The sequence below is a fragment of the Engraulis encrasicolus genome, chromosome 1 (genome assembly GCF_034702125.1).
Source record: "Engraulis encrasicolus isolate BLACKSEA-1 chromosome 1, IST_EnEncr_1.0, whole genome shotgun sequence".
Lineage (NCBI taxonomy): Eukaryota > Metazoa > Chordata > Actinopteri > Clupeiformes > Engraulidae > Engraulis > Engraulis encrasicolus.
The window spans coordinates 25,525,396-25,545,693 of NC_085857.1; the positions used below are offsets into that span (position 1 = coordinate 25,525,396).

The 20,298-nt window shown below is 41.1% G+C and overlaps 1 protein-coding gene across 1 annotated transcript; it reads right to left on the reverse strand.

Moving 5' to 3' along the window:
- Nucleotides 1-10,237: 10,237 nt before the first annotated feature.
- On the reverse strand, nucleotides 10,238-15,124 carry LOC134456755 (B-cell receptor CD22-like). The gene is made up of 6 exons (XM_063208283.1): nucleotides 15,121-15,124; nucleotides 14,527-14,757; nucleotides 12,942-13,166; nucleotides 12,597-12,764; nucleotides 11,680-11,952; nucleotides 10,238-10,254 (listed from the first exon to the last, which is right to left on the reverse strand). Exons 1-6 carry the CDS (start codon nucleotides 15,122-15,124, stop codon nucleotides 10,238-10,240), a joined length of 918 nt encoding a protein of 305 aa, XP_063064353.1.
- Nucleotides 15,125-20,298: the final 5,174 nt, after the last annotated feature.

Genomic DNA, 20,298 nt, shown 5'->3' on the forward strand with positions numbered 1-20,298 from the left:
ATATGCATGCAAATCCAAAAATACATACGTTGTTCGATACAAAAGTCAATGCATAGCAATTTCGCATCAGCAAACCATGAGATTGTAAAACCATTGAATGTTGGCCTAAATCAAAACATGATTTAACAATGCCTGGGTGCAGCAGATCTACAATCCATACACTATAATCATAGATGTCTCATTATTATCATTTCAGTCCAAGGTCCTTGAGCTCCATGTTTGTCCGAGGCATGTCTTTTCCATGTAGTTTCATACACTGAGTCTTCAGCCATTCTCTGGAAAGGAGTGTATGTATCATCTTCACTCGTCTGATTCTGCAAGATGAAGTAAATAAATGATTCACCTCCTCCACCTTCACCTCCTCTATCCAAATTCATGATCCAACTTCACTATCCAACTCCATTACCTAACTCTACACACAGACACACACACATACACACACACACACGCTAATATTAGTATCGGATCTCTTACCTGAAGGCAACCATACTCTGATGAGTCGTACTTGGTGTCAAGAGATGCATATGTATCAGCATCAAATGTATCACAGTGTGGCGTCTATGGAAACATTATGTAGGATGAAAAATGACTATAATGCTCTATACTATAACTATAATCACCTCCACCATCCAAATTCATTCATACACACACACACACACACACACACACACACACACACACACACACACACACACACACACACACACACACACAGAGACTTACACCTTTTCGGATCTCTTACCTGAAGGCAACCATACTCTGATGAGTCGTACTTGGCGTCAAGTGCTTGATACGTGTCATCATCAAAGGTATCACAGTGTGACGCCTGTGGACATATTAGGGACTGTACGTTATTTACCGGGGGGGAGGGCTGGTGCGCTGGAAGTCCGGTCAAAAAAATAAATCATGGCCCCCCCCTCCACCTCAATTTTTTTCCCCATGGCCCTCCCCCCACTTCAATTTTGTTTTCCCATGGCCCTCCCCCTACAGGTAAAAAAAAAAAATGTAAAATTGGTAGATGAACAACCATCATGACAACAGTCAGAGTAGCCTACATCAAGGGCGGTTGTCTGCACTATTATGTGCTATCGATATCAGTGGATACCTATGAGAAGCCGCTAGAATCTACCTCTGCGGCTGCATGCGATGCCTTTTAACTCCACTGTCACCAAGACAAATTGCCTTCACTATTTTTTTACGTGTTAAGTAAAAATAATAATAATAATAATAATAATAATAATAATAATAATAATAATAATGATAATAAAAACTTCCATTTCAATACCAATGTCGAGTTGTTACTACTGTAAACTACAAAGTGGAGAGAGTTTCCCCACCGCAGCTTCAATATTTCCCTGCTCGACAAACAGCGCCTTTCACAAGGTTTTACATGTTCAGCACAGTAGCGAAGCCAGGGACGCAGGAACTGGTTTTGACCAGGGGGTGCTGTGAAAAAAAATCTGTTTTTTAGATGCAATTTCCTGCGTTCTAATCAATTTTAGGGTGAGGAATGGCGAATCACATCTGAATAACTTCCTCATGTTTTATGTAGCCTAAACAAGGATGGCTAGATTTAACTTTTTTTTCTTTAACATCTCACTTTGACATTATTAAGTTCTTCTTGCGGAAGTGAAACGCGCACCTGATGTGGAGGTGAGGGCGTGTTCATAATCGCGCTGCCTTGACAGTTTGTCTCTTCAGCATGGGCAGTGTGCAATGTGTGAAATTAGAAGAAATGCTTTGACTAGGCTATGCGATGCACTCGTGAGAGGTGACCGGGCTTTCAAATAATTTAGATTTTCTTGCAATTGCGACTGTGGATCAGGTGCATCTCGATCAGGACCCCTGTCCTGTCTCCCAGACCGCGCATAAAAGCACGCACGCACACACACAGCCAGGCATAGCTCTACCTTCCCGAATGTAATTACACTCTGACGGCCAAAGAGTTCGGGATGTGATCGGAGCAAGAAGTAGGCTAAGCGCCAAAGCAGCTCGAGCCATTGCTGGCTATTGATACAGGGAGAGTGAGAAAGCCACCTTCAGTTTGCATTTAACGTAGGCCATATTTAAGACGCATTAATAGGTGGTGCTATGGTGGTCAAATCAGCAGCAAGAGGCAAAAGGAACAAATTGCCAAAACAGAACCAGTAGGCCTACAACATTCCAAAACATCCAGCAATAGCACAGCCATTACACACCGCGGCGATTCAACTTTGACAACTGTGATGATAGACAAGCCAGGCACACCATCGGCTGTGCTCTCCTTCAGATTCACCCCATAGCCAACTCCGAGGCTAAGCTAGACTACTTCACCAGCAACAGGCAAGACCTAGCATACCAATACACGCTTCTACGAATCCAATCTCCACAGCAAGAAACAAAAGTCACTTCTTACCTGACACGATGCACAACTTTGGTGACATTCCCTTCTCCCCTCACGCTTAGTTGGTCCGTTTTTGTTCACCAAAGTGATGAGACTTCTCTTCACAACAAGTTAGCTCCTCCAATGGTTTCAAGACCTTATGATGCATGGCCAACACATCGCCGTTAATACCAATTTTATTACTACCTTGACACCACAAGCTAAACAAAACAAGCTCGCGTCACTGCACCGTTCTACCAAAGTACGTCTAGGCCTAGGTACTGTTCTTTCCGGTCTGGTTGGGGTCTAAAAGTTCTTTGAACACAAATGTAAAGCACACGGCGGTGCCAAAAAATAAAATCATGACTTACCAGAGGCTGTGACCACCAGTTGACTACAACACCTCTCCAAAATTCCTCTGGAAATGCCCATCCAATTCGTTGTCAAAACTTCCCAAACTGTTATAGTTCACCTCAGCTAGTTTGATATTTGCTCACGGGCATTTCCTATGATGCTCAATGTTCCTCCGTAGCACTAGCAATCCTACAGTGAAAGAGAGCGCGGGCAATCTACAGTAGCTGCACCTGATAGTTTTTTGACTACAGATACACGCTTCAGTGCTATAGTATGCACCGGGACTTTGCATAGCAAAGCGATGTGTTTCAGAGCATGTTTTATTATTGTTTAAAAAAATAAAAATAAAATAAAATAAAATAAATTCGTTTTTTTTCCCATGGCCCTCCCCCTAACTCCGATTTTTTTGCCATGGCCCTCCCCTCCACCTCATTTTTTTTCATCATGGCCCTCCCCCCCCTACGCACCAGCCCTCCCCCCCCCCGGTAAATTACGAACAGTCCCTTAGGATGAAATGATGTAGTATCTGCGTAGCAAAATACAGGTAATAGGATTCACTTCAACATCTTGTACCTGTATGTTAGCACTGCTGGGCAAGGGATCCATTGGATTTCCGGTAGTCCTCTTGCTATTTTGTGGGAATGTTAATTATTGTTGTTAAAAATAAATCAATCTTATCACCACAATATGTAGTAACAATAGCATCTAGACCAATTTTGCATAAAACAATGTCAAAAGCAAAAAATAATTTTTACCTGAAACACACAGCCCCAACTATCAGCAGGACAACAAGAATAATCACTGTGACGATAACAACTGGCAGGACCACTGAAGCTTCTCTCGGTTTGTTAAAGAAACAAACAAAAAAGATTGTTTATGGAACTAAGTATATTATGCCAATTCAGTTAGCCTACTTAATTGGAGTAATGAACACAACAACCAGGGGCACAGGTGGATGACAAGGACAGGGAATGGATAAAGGAAGACTCAAGGATGATAGCAAAATAAAAGCATGTGGAGACCAGGAGAGTTTTTCAAGAACCTGGCGAAACCGACTAATAGTTGCCTGATTATCATCGACTTTCAAATCTCGTACCAAGAACATAGCGAATAACGTTTCCCAAACGGCCTGATAACCCGCCTCCCTCGGCTTGCTACTGGTCGAGGCCAGAAAAGGCCAAAGTTCAAACCACGCATTTTCTTAGCCCCAAAAGAAGTCTCTGTTTAAACCACGTCACTGCCTTGAACACGCCTCTAACTGAGGGCCGTTGGAGCTTCGATCTTTCCTGATATATCCCCATATTTGTATTGCTCCTGGCCTGACTAGAAGCAATGCCGGAGGTGTAGCGTCACTAGGAGGGTGCAGCCTGGCTAGTCTAATAGAACCTGGACTCCTCAATTCCATGACATGACACCTGTGGGCTAACTATTAACTTAACCAGGTTTACCCCTTCACCATGTTCTTGGAGTACCCCTCAGCCAAGACATCATGAGGGCCCACATAAACAATATTCTGCAATGCCCAACCGAGGGAGCCAACCTGCCAACCCTTCCAAGAAAAGTAAAATGCGAAGTATTACCTCACAGCAAAAAAACAGCAATACAAGTTATTTAAGCAACTTTTTTCCAACAACAACAGGAATATCTTACTGGATAACATATTTGATTTGCTTTTGTGAATAGACCAGTGTTTTAACAGGAGCCTGGCACAAAAGCAGCATGGCATGTAGCTTTTTTTTTTTTTTACTTTACTGGTCCAGAATAAAACAAAAATGGTGCAGAAATATTATTAAAATATTCACCTCTCTGAACAGCGAGGTCAGCAGATGTTTGAGAGCCCACCTCGTTGTGTGCCTGGCAGTAGTAAAGTCCACTGGTATCAGAGGTGACATTGAAGTTGATGCTCTCTCCTGAGCCCCTAACGAGAGACTCCAGTCTTCATGTACCAGGTGTAGTTGTGCACAGGTGGATTGGCATCACTGCTGCAGGTCAGAGTCACTGAAGCGACCTCAATGATTTTGCCAGAGACATTGAGGAACACCACTGTATTCTTTGGCTTGTCTGATAAAACATATGATATTACACAATAATATGTAAACATGGTTTACTATTTTTTAGCTTTGAAAAATATGTAGGCTGCTGCCTGTATTTCTCAGTAAAGTGGCATTTGTTTAAATCGTGTTCAGAAAGAGGATGGTTTTGTACTGTATGTTCTAAATTGGAACATACAGTATTGGTCAAACTCACATCTGACATTGACAATCACAACAGGGGATGAGAGACTCTCGTGTCCTCCAACAGCACAAGAGTACTTGTCCAAGTCCTCACTGCTGACTGGGTTTAACTGCAGTGTGTTGTCTCTGGTTGTGTGGCTAGACAGAAGCGGTTGATCATTCTTGTACCAGGTGAAGGTGGGGTTGTTACTCAGGGAACAGGTGGTGTTACAGGTCAGAGTGACTATTTCACCCTCTGTTACTGTATCAGATGTCATTCTTACCTGCAATGCTAAAAGAAAAAGTGTTAGCTGTATTCTGTACCGTGCTGGCCAGAAGTATTGGCACCCCTTCAATTCTGTCAGATAATACTCAATTTCTTCCAGAAAATGATTGAAATCACACATGCTTTGTCATTAATATCTTCATTCGTTTGTCTTGCAATAAAAAAACACAAAATAGAATGAAAAAAAAAGTCAAATGAATTTTACACAAAACTCCAAAAATGGGCCGGACAGAAGTATTGACACCCTTTGTATGTTTACTTATAGGACCGATCCTGAGATAGTCCATTGCATTTCGGCGTTACAGATTTAACATTTTGGTCATCTAAGACGTCAACTCCCATGACTCCTTGTCTGAACATACTGTGGAATTTACATTACCTTAGTTTGTTTGCAACTTTGTTTTCAACTGTAGCCTCATTTCTGACGTCCACACTCTAAAAATGCAGGATTGTCTTGTCAACCCAAGTGCTGACCATTTAACCCAGGTGTTGGGTTGGGTTAGGCTTATTTCTACTCAATATGGGTGCAACAATAACCCATCCCAGTAGTTTATTGTGCCCAGAACATAGGTTTCCCTATGTTTGAATTCACACTTCTTTCCAGATAACATTCTTTCTGCCTGCCTTGACATGATGTTTAGTTTAGTTAGTTTGTGTGTGTGTACTCGTTATTTACTCTTTAACTAAAAAAAAACAAAAAACAAAAAAAAACTAACCCCTCTGCAACTGCACTTGTTGTTCTGTATATCTCCTGTGCACATTGTATTTGCTTGTGATGTTGGCTTGAATATGTCCTCTTTTGAAAGTCGCTTTGGTTATAAAGCGTCTGCCAAATGCAATGTAATGTAATGTAATGTAATGTAATGCCCTGAAAGAAGTGAACTGGCCCAAGGAAGTTGCAGTTGATAAAAATTAAAAACAAAAACATTTCAATGGCAGGGAAAATTAATAGAAATTACATAGAAGAGTAGATACAAATGTTTTTACTTGTGCCGTCACGAAAATAGCACATTTTACAGACAATGGCAGATCAGTTACATCCCTTATATATTCTCACAAAACTATGGCCAATGTTTTCCTAATGTGATTAAGGGCTCAAAATAATTGACTGGTAACACCAAGACTGCAGATTCAAATTGAACTCTGTACATTTAAAGCTAAAATAAAGTAGTGGCCTCTACAGTATTGCTTATATCCCCCCATGTCTGCTAATTGACCATGTGTAGTTTCATTAAGGACATGCAACTCACCCTTATCCCATAGAAGTAAAATAATAAGGGTCCTTAGTACATCTTAAAGACAAAGTACACGGTTCAGCACAAGGATAATTTGAGTGTCGTGTAAGCTTCAGTGAAGCTGTGTTCTTATTGGTGGACTGGTGTGAGGGGTGTACAAATGTAGATGTTCCACAGGATGTGGTTGAAACGCCTTGTGTAGACCATCAAAGTAAATCCATGTGCCGGCCATTTAAATTCAATTTCAGACTTATACATTCATTATGGCACTTTATCAAACACAGAACATTAGGCAATATAATACACAGCAATTACACAACATATTGGCTTATTGGCAGATACACAGCTCTTAGTTCTAATCGCAATGAACCATTGTTGAAAGGGAGGCTGGTGAAAGGGCGTCTGGTGAAAGGCAGGTGTGATTTCTGATGAACTGGCGAGGAACTCTGCTATCCTCTGGTTGTCATGGCAGTTAGAGATGCATCACATTACTATAGACAACACAGTCTTCTTCAGGTCTGCAAAGAATAATCAACAACAATTCATCACCACAGTAGTAGACTTTCAGTATGTTGTGGAGTCAGTGTGATCATTTGCAAAAATGAATGTGCTAAGCCTGAGTGGCTGTTGTCTCTATACAAACTCGTATTGCACAAATACTGTTTGTTTCCTCCAGCCTTTAGTACAAACCACAGAGCAGTAGCATTCTCAGGCAGAGTGATCACAGAGGCTGTCACCACAATACATCACACTGAAATGAAAATGTGTTAAATACAGGGGATGTGGGTAAACAGACTTTGTAGGTGCCCCTTCGATTATTTTTCTCATGCATTTGGTCTTTATATCACCTCCACTGCCAGATGAGATGACATGTCATTTGTTTGAAGCTTCTCTGTCCTAACCTTAATAATCTGACAAGTTTCCTTTGACAAACCAAGTTACTGTTATTCCAAGGCAATGTTTGAGGCTTCAGCAGGAGCCTCTGCAATTTATAAATTTGGGGGGGGGGGGGGGGGTGGTTATTGCCTTTATTTGACAGGATAGTGAAGGTAGTGAGTGGGCAGAGAGAGATGGGGAAGGGTTGGCAAAGGACCCGGGCCGGGAATCGAACCTGGGTCGGCCGCATAGCAAACGAGTGCCCTACCATTTGCGCCACGGTAGGGCCAGTAGCCTCTTCAATTTAAACAAAACTGTTGCCATAATCCATTCCCACTAACACATTCATGAGAATAAAAAAAAGAAATAATAAGTAAAAGTCATGCATAACTGATTTCAATTAGGTTTCTAGGTAGGCTATTTTAGAAAAGAACACTCAACGAATGAATGAATGATAGTTATCCCTAGTTCAGGTGCTTTCTAAAAACAAGCTAAGTCAATTTTCCACTTGGAGCAGTTGTCACTCTTAATTATTTAAACTCTGAGGGTGCTGGCCCAAATGTTCAATTCAGTATTTCAAGAAGGAGGCCGCACCTTGCATAAACAGTGTTTTTATTGCAGAAACACGTTGCCTTCTTCAGTGTGCAAAGTAACAAAAAACCAAGCATAAATACCCACACCCATTACCACACCGTATTGTAGCCAACCAATGACAGTGGTGTATTCAGTCCACCTGTCAAGGTAATCTATTGGTTGGAGACATTCACTCCATCCAGTTCAATACATTAAATACATCAAAAATAATATACATAACCATCATCACATTCATAAAAAACAGGTCAGCTGTAGGTCTTTATTCATGCCATTTGGAATGCATGTATTCAGATTTACAAGATATACAAAGCCTCTCGCTGTAAGAGATGGTTCTCTCTATTTCCCCCTCGTGGAGATCGATGAACCATCTCTAATCCCATACATTTGAGCATGTTTGCATCATGACCTGCAGATTGAAAGTGCTTCACCACAGATTATTTGTCATCACTTCTTCTAATTGAACTCTTGTCTTGAAAAATTCTGGTTTTCAATTGCCTCTTCGTCTTTCCAGCATAGATTAATCCACACAGACAGGTCAATAAATAAACAACAAAGGTGGATAAACAAGTAATTCTACCCTTGGCTGTGTATGTTTATTTTCTCGTCAACAATTGAATCAGACCATGCTTTCTTCAAAACCTTTAATCTCATCATTGAACCTCATTGTAGGATCACAATCAATTTCCTTAACATAAGCACTTTTATCCTGGATGACAATGGAACCCCCCTTGTCTGCAGGTTTAATCACTATGTCCTCATCAGTCATTAGACTGCTTAGTGAGCCTTTTTCTGTGTTCGTAGGATTATGTCTCATGGAATAGTCCTCAGTTCTTAAACAGGAGAACATATCTCGCTCTACCAGCCGGCAGAACGTCTCAACTTAGGGGATTCATGGGAGGGAGGAATATGCTCTTGGGTTCGAAGACAGTCTTTTCAGTTACGTCAGTGGATCCAAACATGACAGCCAATAGATTGTGTTGCATTACAGTTATTTTGGTGTAAACCGCCTTCAGAGGAATAGATCTAAATATAGGTTATTTTATGTCTAAGTATGTGTGTTATGTCTTGTGAGCAATGTCTTTATATATACACACTACCGGTCAAAAGTTTGGGGTCACCACACTATCCTCCCACAATGCTTCTTTCTGACAGTTAAGCTTATTCCTTTTCAATTTCAGTTCTGGTATAAAATCAGTGTATAGAGTTATTGTTCTTTGAAATTAATGCATGCAACAAATAAGCAATTTGATATTGGAAAAAGTAACTGTTGAGTGGATTTACTTGTATAGACAATGCATAGAATAGACCAAAATGTATCACTAACTTTTGACTAATCAAAGTGTACCTTTACTAAGGTAGTTTCTAGTCCGGTGTACTAATCAAAGTGTAGACTCCTTTGCCATTAATAATAGCCAGTTGCGGTTCTAGGGATTCATTCCCGGGATGAGATGAGGTTCAGAATTGCCCATGAGCTCTATGAGCCCCATGCATGCAAAAGTTGATGTCTGCTCTTGTCAATCCATACAATGCCGGATGATATACACATCATTTGAAAGAGGAGAGTCTACACTTTCCAACGATGTATGGCACTGGCTTGCACACTAAACCATCGCTGAGACAATGGATCGTGCATTCATAAGCAGGTTCATTCTGATGGCTAGAAAATCATGCAGCTACTTTGACTTGAATTTGTGGACGAGGTGGCAACCCAACAAATGTCATACACCTACCATTGGAAAGGGCAGACACTGAGCTTTCCAATAGTTCCATGTATTCTCTGATAAACCAAAACATGTCTGTAGAAAAATGGACTAGAACACGTATTTCTATGTAATAAATGGGTGAAAAAGCTTGGTTAGATTTCACTCTTCTGTCCAGTTTAACCAATTTTATGGGTAATCAAACCTTTTTTCACCTATGGCTGTTCAGTACTTTCCATTATTCCATTTCAAGCTATTTAAAAGATGTTTGTGACTTGAGTTGCACACAAATAACTGGAAAAATTAAGGTGACCCCAAACTTTTGAACGGTAGTGTATGTGTGTATGCTACTTGACACCTTAATTTCCCCCTGGGATCAATAAACGATACTCTACTCTACTCTACTCTAAAAAACTCCAACCAATAGATTACCTTGACAGGTGGACTGAATACACCACTGTCATTGGTTGTCAATAGCATGTGTGACTAAGGCCATAACGTCTTACCTTGTGACATGCTGTGACACATATGGACTCTGATGAGTAGTGTGGTGCAGTGACACCTCTTGTCTGCGAGCCCGTTTGAAATGAATTCTGGCATATTGGACATCACCCTGGTCATGTGGCATCATTGCCTGTGAAAGGTTTGTGGAAGAGAACAGAAACCTATAGTGGCAGAAAACATTTTGTATAGTTTGGCCTTGTCAAGCTAGTCTTATGGTACATTCCAGAGGACCATTGCGTGCATTCCCAAGGGCGGTCCTCCTAGGTAGGGGTGGGCCAGCCAGGCCCGGGAGGGCCCGGGAGTTGCCCTGGGCGCGGGGCATTGCGGCGCGGGGCATTGCGGCATGGGGCATTGCATTTGTGTTGGTATGATTCAGAGGTCATATCATTCACAAAGCTGTATAAGACACAACCCAAAACACTGCTCCATTGGTTTCATTTTTCAAATTTGGAATACACCTCATAATGTTATTAATACTCCTAAAATGAATAACTGGCAACAAAAGTACATAGATTTGTTCATTGACTTGTGTTTTTTTTATTTGGAATGTGTGTCATAATGGTAATGATTGAATAAATAATTGGCTGTTAAAGTACATAGACTTGTGTATTGTAATAAGCTATTGTACATATAAAAAATATATATTGAAATATTAAGCCTGTTAAGTGAGTGACCCATTTGCTTAACATGCTGTGGTTATTTCACGTAGTATGAAATGTATGGTCCAACTTTCATGAGAGGTGATTTAGCGGAAGACACATCTATAAACCCACAAAATAGTTGTTTTTTTTAAACCCTTGAGAACAGTTTGCTCACCTGTGTGTTATCCGGAAACGTCCGTGTGTCATGAGTGGTTCTACCACAATGCATTCTGGTTGTATTGACGGGAGAATGGAAGTCAACAAGTAAATCAGTTGCCTGACACCATTTCTCGTTTATTTTCTTGTGTTAACATTATATGACATAAATTAGATATGGTGCACTACACATACAGTACACATGCACACACACACACACACACACACACACACACACACACACACACACACACACACACACACACACACACACACACACACACACACACACACACACACACACACACACACACACAAACAGTCTTTATTGCCAGACTTACTCACCTGAAACACACCACTCCAAGTGCCAACCCTGTTATGGTTATAATAGCCAAGGCGCTGATTACTGCAGCTTTCAAAGACCAGAGCGTAGCTTGTTCTCCTTTGGAGGTATCCCCCACATACGGAAATTAACAAAAGCATTAGTTTAACAATTACACTGTCAGTTCACTAAAATCATAATAATGACATATATCATAAGAAAACCAATAGTGTAATAGGAATTGCAATGTGATAATTAATATGCAATGACTTGGTCAAACCCACCCCCCTCTAAAAACAAACTTACTTCAGCAGAGCTCAGTTCAGTTAAATAAAATAAATGTGTAACAAAAAGTAATAATTTAATTACAATGTTAATGTAAGAATTGATATGCATTCATAGTCATTCTATGGGCCAAAAGGTCAAATACACTCACCCTCTAGAAGAACAGCAACTTCAGCCGAGCTCTGGGATCCTACTGCATTCTCTGCCTCACAGTAGTAATGGCCACTGAGGTCAGGGGTCATGTTGAAGCTGAGACTCTGCCCTGCTGTGTCTATGACCTTGGTCAAGGTCGTCGTGCGGAAGTGCCACGTGTAGTTCCTCACGGCAGGGTTGGCATCACAGATGCAGGTCAGAGTGACTAGCACCCCCTCCGCCACTTCTGCATCCGCGTGGCTCAGAAAAATTGATGAACACTTTGGTAAATCTGTAGATAAAAAAATATGTAAAGAATGTTTTGTCATGTTAACATAATGTACAGTGTTTTACACAGAGACAAAGAGGATTTGGGTTAAAAGATTTGTTGTCATTCAAGACGGATACAACACAAAATACAGGAATCATTATTTTTCTTTGGGCAACTTTCAATTTACATGTATTGTATGTTGCTAATAGCAAATCATGACCAATTTTTTAACGTTAGGCCTATATGCATAAACTGCCAAAACAAAGGGAGGAGTTTTGAAGTAGATGTTTCAGAATTTCTGGAAATTTCGGAAATTTGGATTTTAAAAATCGAGTTTCACCTTTCTCCTGTTCTTCTAGTCATTACCTGACTGGTGACGCAACTTGTAAGCTAGCATGTACCACTGAACTGAATGTGACCAGCTAGCAGCTAACGGACCCATTTGGTTCAATGATAACATGCTAGCTTGGAACTAGGATCAATATCACCAGACTTAGAGAATGGCTGGATGACCAGGAGAAAGGTAAGACACAATTATTTCACTCAAGGGATGTTGCATCAGCAAATTCCAGAAATCGTGGACTGTTGCTATAACAAAAAAGTAGAGAGTGAGCTAGTCCTTTAAAAGTCCTTGTCAATAGGGATAGAGTAATAAATATACTTACATCTGATATTGAGAATCACAGCTGTAGATGAAAGAGTTTCTTGTCCCCCAACAGCACAAGAGTAATTGCCTGAGTCCTGGGCCCTGACTGGGTTGAAGTGAAGGTTCTTATCACCAGTGTGGTTGAAGAACACAGAGTTCCGGAACCAGACGAAGGAGACGTCGCCACCTAGAGTGCAGGTGGAGCTGCAGGTCAGAGTCACTCTCTGTCCCTCTGTCACCAAAGCTGGACTCACCAGTACCTGCAGGGCTGGATGGCAATACCTAACTAAGTCATCAATATACCTGAGTGTGCATATATTAAATAATACCTGTGTGCATAATATTTAGTGTTTTGGTTACATACCTGTAACAGAGATCTTGACACCTGGCAGTCCTGAATATCCTTGCCCTGGTCCTGTTACAAACCTGAACCAGTATTCCCCAGAGTGGCTCTCTCTGATGTCTTTAAGTTTCACAGAGCAGCTATGTATTGTGTTTCTCAGATAAGCTGTACGATTCTGATATATTTTATTGGGGTTACTGCTGCCGTTCTTCTTGTAAAACCAGGATGACGAAGTGATGCTGTGTTCTTGGGGGTATTTGGAAGTACAGGGAATGGTTACGGATGAGCCTTTCAAGGCACATATTCTGGTTGTTGAGTAGGACACACTCAAACACAGTTTTATTGGAGAACCTACAAGAGAAAACAGCATAGTTCTGATTTGCATAGATGAATATTTAAAAAAAATGTAATTTCGTAATAGTCCCACTATAGACAAAATGGCAACTCTGCATTCAAAAGCACACTATGTTAAATTTATTAAATCTGGTGTGCCGATCCCTAATCACAAAGTTTCACACACATGGCAGTTGGATTAGCCTACATCATTTACAGTATATATTTGATGGTTGAAAAATATTCAAATATGCTTGGAGGTGCTTTACCCCAACAACTTTTATTAATTTGCAGCTATAGTAGCCTAGCAATCTAGCAGTAGCATGCAGAGATTATACTCTGCTCAGAGTGCCTCAATGGTAGCCTGGTCCCATCCGTAGCTCACAGAGCATTGGTGTCTGAGAACCAGGCAACCTCAGTGGCACGGTAGCTGTAGACCAATAACTGTAGACCAATTTCCAAACTCCCATTCCAGTCCAATAATCAGGAAAAAGTGGTCGCTAGCCAGTTTACAGACTTCCTTGACTGGCACTGTCTCTTTGATGAATTTCAATCTGGCTTTTGTATAAGCTCCACTCCACTGAAACTGCGAAAGGCGCTATATAAATAAATGTTACTTATTTACCACCTCAGTGGCACTTCTGTCCTGATCACTTCTTTCCTTGTGAGATGATGATGGTGAGCAGACTTGTATTAAAGAAAAATATTACACTTGTACTCACAAACTGTAGGGGAGCGGTAAGCCTCATAACCTCTCACTGTGCAGGAGTACATTCCTTTATCAGTGGGGCTGGTTAGGTCCAGTAGTATGGAGGCTGTGGTTTTGCCTGGTAATCGTTGTCCATTCTTGTACCAGACGTACTGATGGTGACGATCTAAGCTACAGGAGGTGCTGCAGTTCACTTGGGTCTTTTTCTGTGTCCCCATGACAGCACTTTCCTTTGTGGTCAAGTCTGAAAATGACACGTTGGTAAGATTTATTCAACTATTACCAAATCAAATTGTGTTAAGGTGTTAAGGTATGTGTACGAAAGTTAGGGAAAGTGATTATTAGATGGTTCTGACAGGTCACCAGAGATTGAGGAAAGAAATGTCATGTTAAGTAGCCAGGATGTCGGTATAGTCAAATGTCTTATTTTAACATTAGTGCCATTTTCATGGTATGTTCCTTAATTGTTTATTACAGTACCTGTCACTGAAAGTGTAACACCAGTCGCATCTGTTATCCACATCAGGTGAAGTGCTGTGTAAAACCGAAAGTGATAAACTCCACCGTGTTCCTCTGAGAGTTTGTCTATTTTCAGGCTGCAGTTTGGGTACATGGTGTTGCTGTGTTCTCTAACTACATCACCACTCTCACTACCTCTATACCACTCCCCTCTCCGATAGGTGTCTCCTCTCAGCTTCCATGGATAGTCGTATGTGCAGGGCAGGACCACTGCTGCCCCTTTAAGACCACATATGTGTGTAGAGGAGTGGCTCACGCTCCATTCGCACAGCACAGCTGAAACACAGGCACACCAACAGCACATGTGGCAGACATGACAAAATATGGCACACTTTTATTGTCAATTTATCAACAATGACTTAGGAGAAAGTGAAAAGTGAAAGCCCAACTGGGAAACTCCTCCCATTGTCATTGTGACACAGCACACAACAAAATTGCATGTATGCCTCACCCGTGCAAGGGGCCAGCCCCCAATGGGGCCGAAAGGAAGCAGTGCGGCAGGACGGTACCATGCTCAGGGTACCTCAGTCATGGAGGAGGATGGGGGAGAGCACTGGTTAATTACTCCCCCACAAACCTGCGGGTCGGAAGTCAAACCGGTAACCTTTGGGCTACAAGTCTGACTCCCTAACCGCTTACCCATGACTGCCCTAGAAGGACATACTCTCCATGCTACCCCACAAGGTCAAATCACAGTACATCTACACTGAAACTGAGAAAAATACCTTTAAAGTCATCATAAGTCAACCATTTTTCGGCAATGAACCACCAAAACAATATTTGAATCATTACTGTAAAGTTAAAAAAACTAAATTTACTTGGTATACTCATTTAAAACTACACTCTAAGAAAATTTCCCTGCAAAATAACGGCAGTTACTGGCAATTATATTTACCTGTAATTCTACTGTTATTTCACACCAAAAATCAAATACAGCTCATTGCTGTTTAATGTATCACAGTATATAACATTTTTTCAGCAGCAATTGAACTGTTAAATAACAGTACTCTACAGAAAAATAACAGTACATTTCAGTTAAAAAGTTGAATTGTACTGTGTGATGACAGGCAAATACTGGGTCATAGTTGTATTCATGAATATGGCCATGGCAACTTCCCACCCCACCCATCATTCTCCATAACTGTGGTACCCTGGCCATGTTACCACCCCACCCTCCCATCGTTCACCATGACTGGAGTGCCTTGAGCATGATACTATGGCGCAATGCTGTATTGAGAAAATGGTTTGCGGTGGTCCTTTGAAAGTGTGGGCATGAATACAATTTCAGAGTACGCAGTGCTATGTTACAATGATAGTGTGCAAGGTGGGCTTTTTACTGTATCTCTTGATGAGCCAATGATAAATATAGCATTGGTCAGTCTTTAAAAAAATATTTTGCACCAAGTAGCACAGCAAACAAGCAGCACTACAAGCTAGCTCTCAAAGCAATGCCTAATTTGCAGCAGGCACATTATATGCAACAATGCCACAAATGATGCCACATACAGCAAGCTTTCACAAAGAGGAAAGTGTGCAAGCATGTAAGCAAGCTTTTAGGCAAGCTTGTAGGCAAACAAGTGCTATGCAGGCCAGCCAGCAGGCAGGCAAGCAACTGAAGTGTTGATAGTCCAGATTTATATACAGGTGCAAGAGTACCATGTGACCAGAGTCATCAGGCCCTTGGCAGGTGACGCCCGTAATTGAATAATGGCAAAACAGCCCTACTCAGGTGAGGCCAGGCACTGATTAGCAGATTGGTTTAGATGGGGCTGCTTGTTGCAAGAGTGTTACAAGTTCTTAAAATGTTTCAGCCATTCACACTTTCATCACTATCAAAATGCATGTGCTACACACACTTTGCTGCATTTCCTTAGAAATTGTTTCATCATGCTTGATAGTATCAGATAATCTTTAACCAGTCAGAATGACTTCAGTTCTTCAGGTGGTATTGAAGTTTGATGGTGATCACGGACAAGTGGAGGATGAATGGGTTTCAATGGTGCTGCCTAAAATAACTTGTTATTTTCTAGAGATGCACCGGATCCGGTTCCGGTTCCGGATCCGTCAGGATAATAGAGTTTTTCACAGGGTCCGGGTCCAGCAGGATCTTAAGCAGTGGATCCGGTATCCGGCATGTTACCTAAAAATCAGGGTCTGGTGCATGTCTAGCCTAGGCTTTTCAGTCTTTCACAACCCCAATCACTGCATGGAGTGAAATCCCTTTGGAAGCGGCTATTGCAGGCAGTGTGGCAATAAGCCAATGAGTCTAAAAAATAGTTTGCGCCAACGTAATAAAAAGGGCCCACGTGTGCGAGTAGACTATACGTTTCGACCCTTTTGTAGGATACGGTATTCGGTTCCGGATCCGGCAGGATCTTATTCAGTGGATCTGGTATCCGGCAGGATCCTAAAAATCAGGATCCGGTGCATCTCTAGTTTTTTCCACAACGGCGAATACTGCTATTGTGCAGTACTTACTGTTTATGCTCAATATGTGACTCAAAGTAATATTTTCACAGTAGTTGTCTGTTTTTTCGAAAAACAGTAGAATGCTGTTGCAGAATTGCCGTAAATAAACAGCTATTTGTTACAGTGTATGTGAAAGAAGCCTCAGGCTTTTGTGAGGGTCAAATTAAGTTTTTGACAAAATAGTTATTGCCATATGGCTTATTCATTTTGGCAATAGTAATGAACTGCTGGTGTGACTTTCTGCCCATACCTGATAAACACAGGAGACATTGTACCAAAAGCACATTGGCGCCTCGTAGAAGCATTGCTCGTTCACCTGTATACATTAAAAAAAACAAATTTCAGTGAGTGTTCGACCTTTTACAGCTTATCACCAGACGGATTTGAGAGAGGTGTGCCAATGACCCATTGTTTCTAGGTTCTAGTTTCACAAGGGAGAGGGGGGATGAGGATCCTAGCAAGGCTGCAGCCTAGTGACGCAACCCCTTCAGCGTCAGGCCAGGTCGATGATAATCTAGCTGGGGAGACCTATGGACCATTCCATTGAAATTGATGAGACGCATGGATTTTATACGGATTTTATATGGATTTTAAGAAATCTGTATTTGTAACTGGAGTTGTTGAGGTTCTAGGCGTATTTGAATCTCTGATTTAAGACCAATGCTGTAACTTCTAGGCCAACTTTTTTTCATGTCAAGCAAACCGGAACCTGTTCACTTTTGGCACCCATAGCAACCTATTACGTTGGTGTATCTCTATATAATCTCAGAATCGGTTATCTCCAGGAGGGGGGAGTGAGCCTGTATTACAATCAGGGCAGGACTGGGAATCTGGAATACAGGGCATTTCCTCAGTGGGCCAATAGTCATCAGGGGCCTATGTTCCTTGCTTATGTTTTCTATTTTCCCCTTAAAGACCAGCGCACTATTTAGATGGGGCAGCTCATTAGTCGAATTGGGCGCGGTTGTGTGGTGGGTAATTTACAATCCGATGGTTACACCTAGAAAAGAAAGTATTCTTATTACGCATCCAACAACCAGAGAAATACCCAGTGTACAATGATCAATTTCCACTGACTTTCTTACATCACCTCTTTCTCATGTCTTCTGTGGAAAAACACATTTCTCTGCAAAACCTTCAGCAAAATAAACCGGTGACAGAATGCAGTGGTGGCTACAACCGTTACCGAATAATCATCATCACCAAGCCATGTCATAGCTGCTGTTTGAGGATGCACAACAACATTTTCCACAACCCACAAACCACACAGATGACAACTGCACATAATGCGGAGATAAAATGCGGTAGATACACACCGCTGTAGCCTTTCACTTCCTGTCAAGGTATAGTCGCTACAGCTACGGAGCGGCACGGTAGCGCTTGCAACTCACGCATCGAAACTCATGACCAACATAGACTGCTGCATGCAACCGCTACGGTGTGAGGTTTCGTTGAAAAAGGGGGAAAAAACTGAGCTTTTTCAAAAACAAATAAGTTCCACTGTGTTGAGTATGAGAGTTTAAGCAGAACTGGTCAGCTCACAATGTGGGCAAAAAGGAGAAATAAAGACACCTATCTATCTTACTAACTCAATATAACTCTCTACTGTATATAGGCTAACGCTAACATAATTTAAGAACAAAGATTTTTGTTGTAACACACTTTGTAATCTAAATCAAACATACACATGTAGTACATCATGTCATGAATTCTAACTGTGGCCATGGGGAAGAAATTCAGTTGAAATAAGGAAAGGTCAGTCTGTGTGACTGTAAAAAAAAATAACGACAAAAATCAAGCTTGAGAGCTCATTTAAGCACCCGCATTTCCATTCTCACTGACGAAACCATCGTTCCAAAAAGACCAGCAAAACTGTAATTGTATACATGTGAAGCACTAAGTATTCTCCTAAATCATTGAACTGATGGGTCCAATTAGCATGTTGGTAAAACAGAGATCTAACTAAACTTTTAATTCATGTAAGCAGTATTCATGATGGCACAGAACAAGGTCATTTAAAAGTATCAGAACTTTCACCACAAAGTTTAACTAGACTGTCTGTTTCTAAGTTATTTTATTGACCTAATGAAGAGACAAGAAAGTATAAAAAAGGTTCAGTTAGGATTTTGCCAAAACAAATGGCAGTATGAATGAAAAATAAATTGTAATAAAGAATGCTTATCAGTATTTTCCTGCAATATAATGTTTCATATGGAAGGTTACCTTTTGGCTGTGGCAGAGAGGGCCTTTGAGGGGTAGTGCTGTCCGTCTACTACTTTAGTGAGGTATATCGTACATACATCAGCAAAAATACACACATACATCAGCAAAAACAGTTTTGCGTGCACACACAAACACACACGAGTGCATGGTACGCCCAGGCTGGCAGACACTTTGGCCCTCTTTCACATCTCGTCTAGAGAATGGAGCATGCACATATTTGAACATGTGAAACCATGCGCAAGATATTTTTATCATACCCATTTGTGCAATTTGTGTGCTTGAATACCAAGGTACAGTTCAACTTAAAGGAACAGACCACCCTTTTTTGATTTTCACATATTTGCAGTATTTCCCAACATTATTCATGAATGTGCATATAATTTTCGTCTCAGTGTTTTCAGTACTTAGATTTATTGGATCAGAATTATTAGCATAGCTTAGCATAATCACTGGAAGTAACTGGTATCTTTAGCATCAAGCCACAAGTGGTCACTGGACGGAATTAAATTGCCGTTTTGCACTCTGGTGAATTTTACATTGATTTTTATTTTGTACCATAGACTTGCATTACTATGCCTAATTTGGCCAAACTGTTAAACGAGGCAATGCAAACACGTAGACGAAAATTATATGCACATTCATAAATAATGCTTGGAAATACTGCAAATATGTGAAAATCAAAAAAGGGTGGTCTGTTCCTTTAAAGTGGCACTGTCCCATTTTTGGAAATAAGTTTGTTTTACATCTCTCCTTGAGTTAAATGATTGAGTTGTACCTTTCTCCTGTACTTCCAACCATTCTCTGAGTATGGCAGTGCAAATTGTACCTCCAAGCTAGCAGTTAACATTGAGTCCTATGAGACCAGTTAGCCGCCAGCTGATCTCATAGGACTCAATGTTAATGAAAGAAATTAAATTTGTGCTATCTGTGGTTGCGCATTATTTGCAATCAACACTTAAAATCGGGGATATCTCTCCTATGCATTCACGAGAGTGAAATCTTCTGTTGTACAGTCTGATAAAAAAGACCATCATAGGCTACTAAGAAACAGAGAAGCAAATCTGTTCTGTCCTGAAAGTTATCCGCTTGTTTCCCACCCAACCTCGGATACTGTGCTCCTCACGG

What these genes read in the sequence shown, in the direction of transcription:
- LOC134456755 (XM_063208283.1), bottom strand. An exon ending in TGTCAAGATCTCTGTTACAG is followed by an intron (nt 12,765 to 12,941) that starts GTATGTAACCAA and finishes CCTGCACTCTAG; the next exon opens with GTGGCGACGTCTCCTTCGTC. An exon ending in TGTGATTCTCAATATCAGAT is followed by an intron (nt 11,953 to 12,596) that starts GTAAGTATATTT and finishes TTTTATCTACAG; the next exon opens with ATTTACCAAAGTGTTCATCA.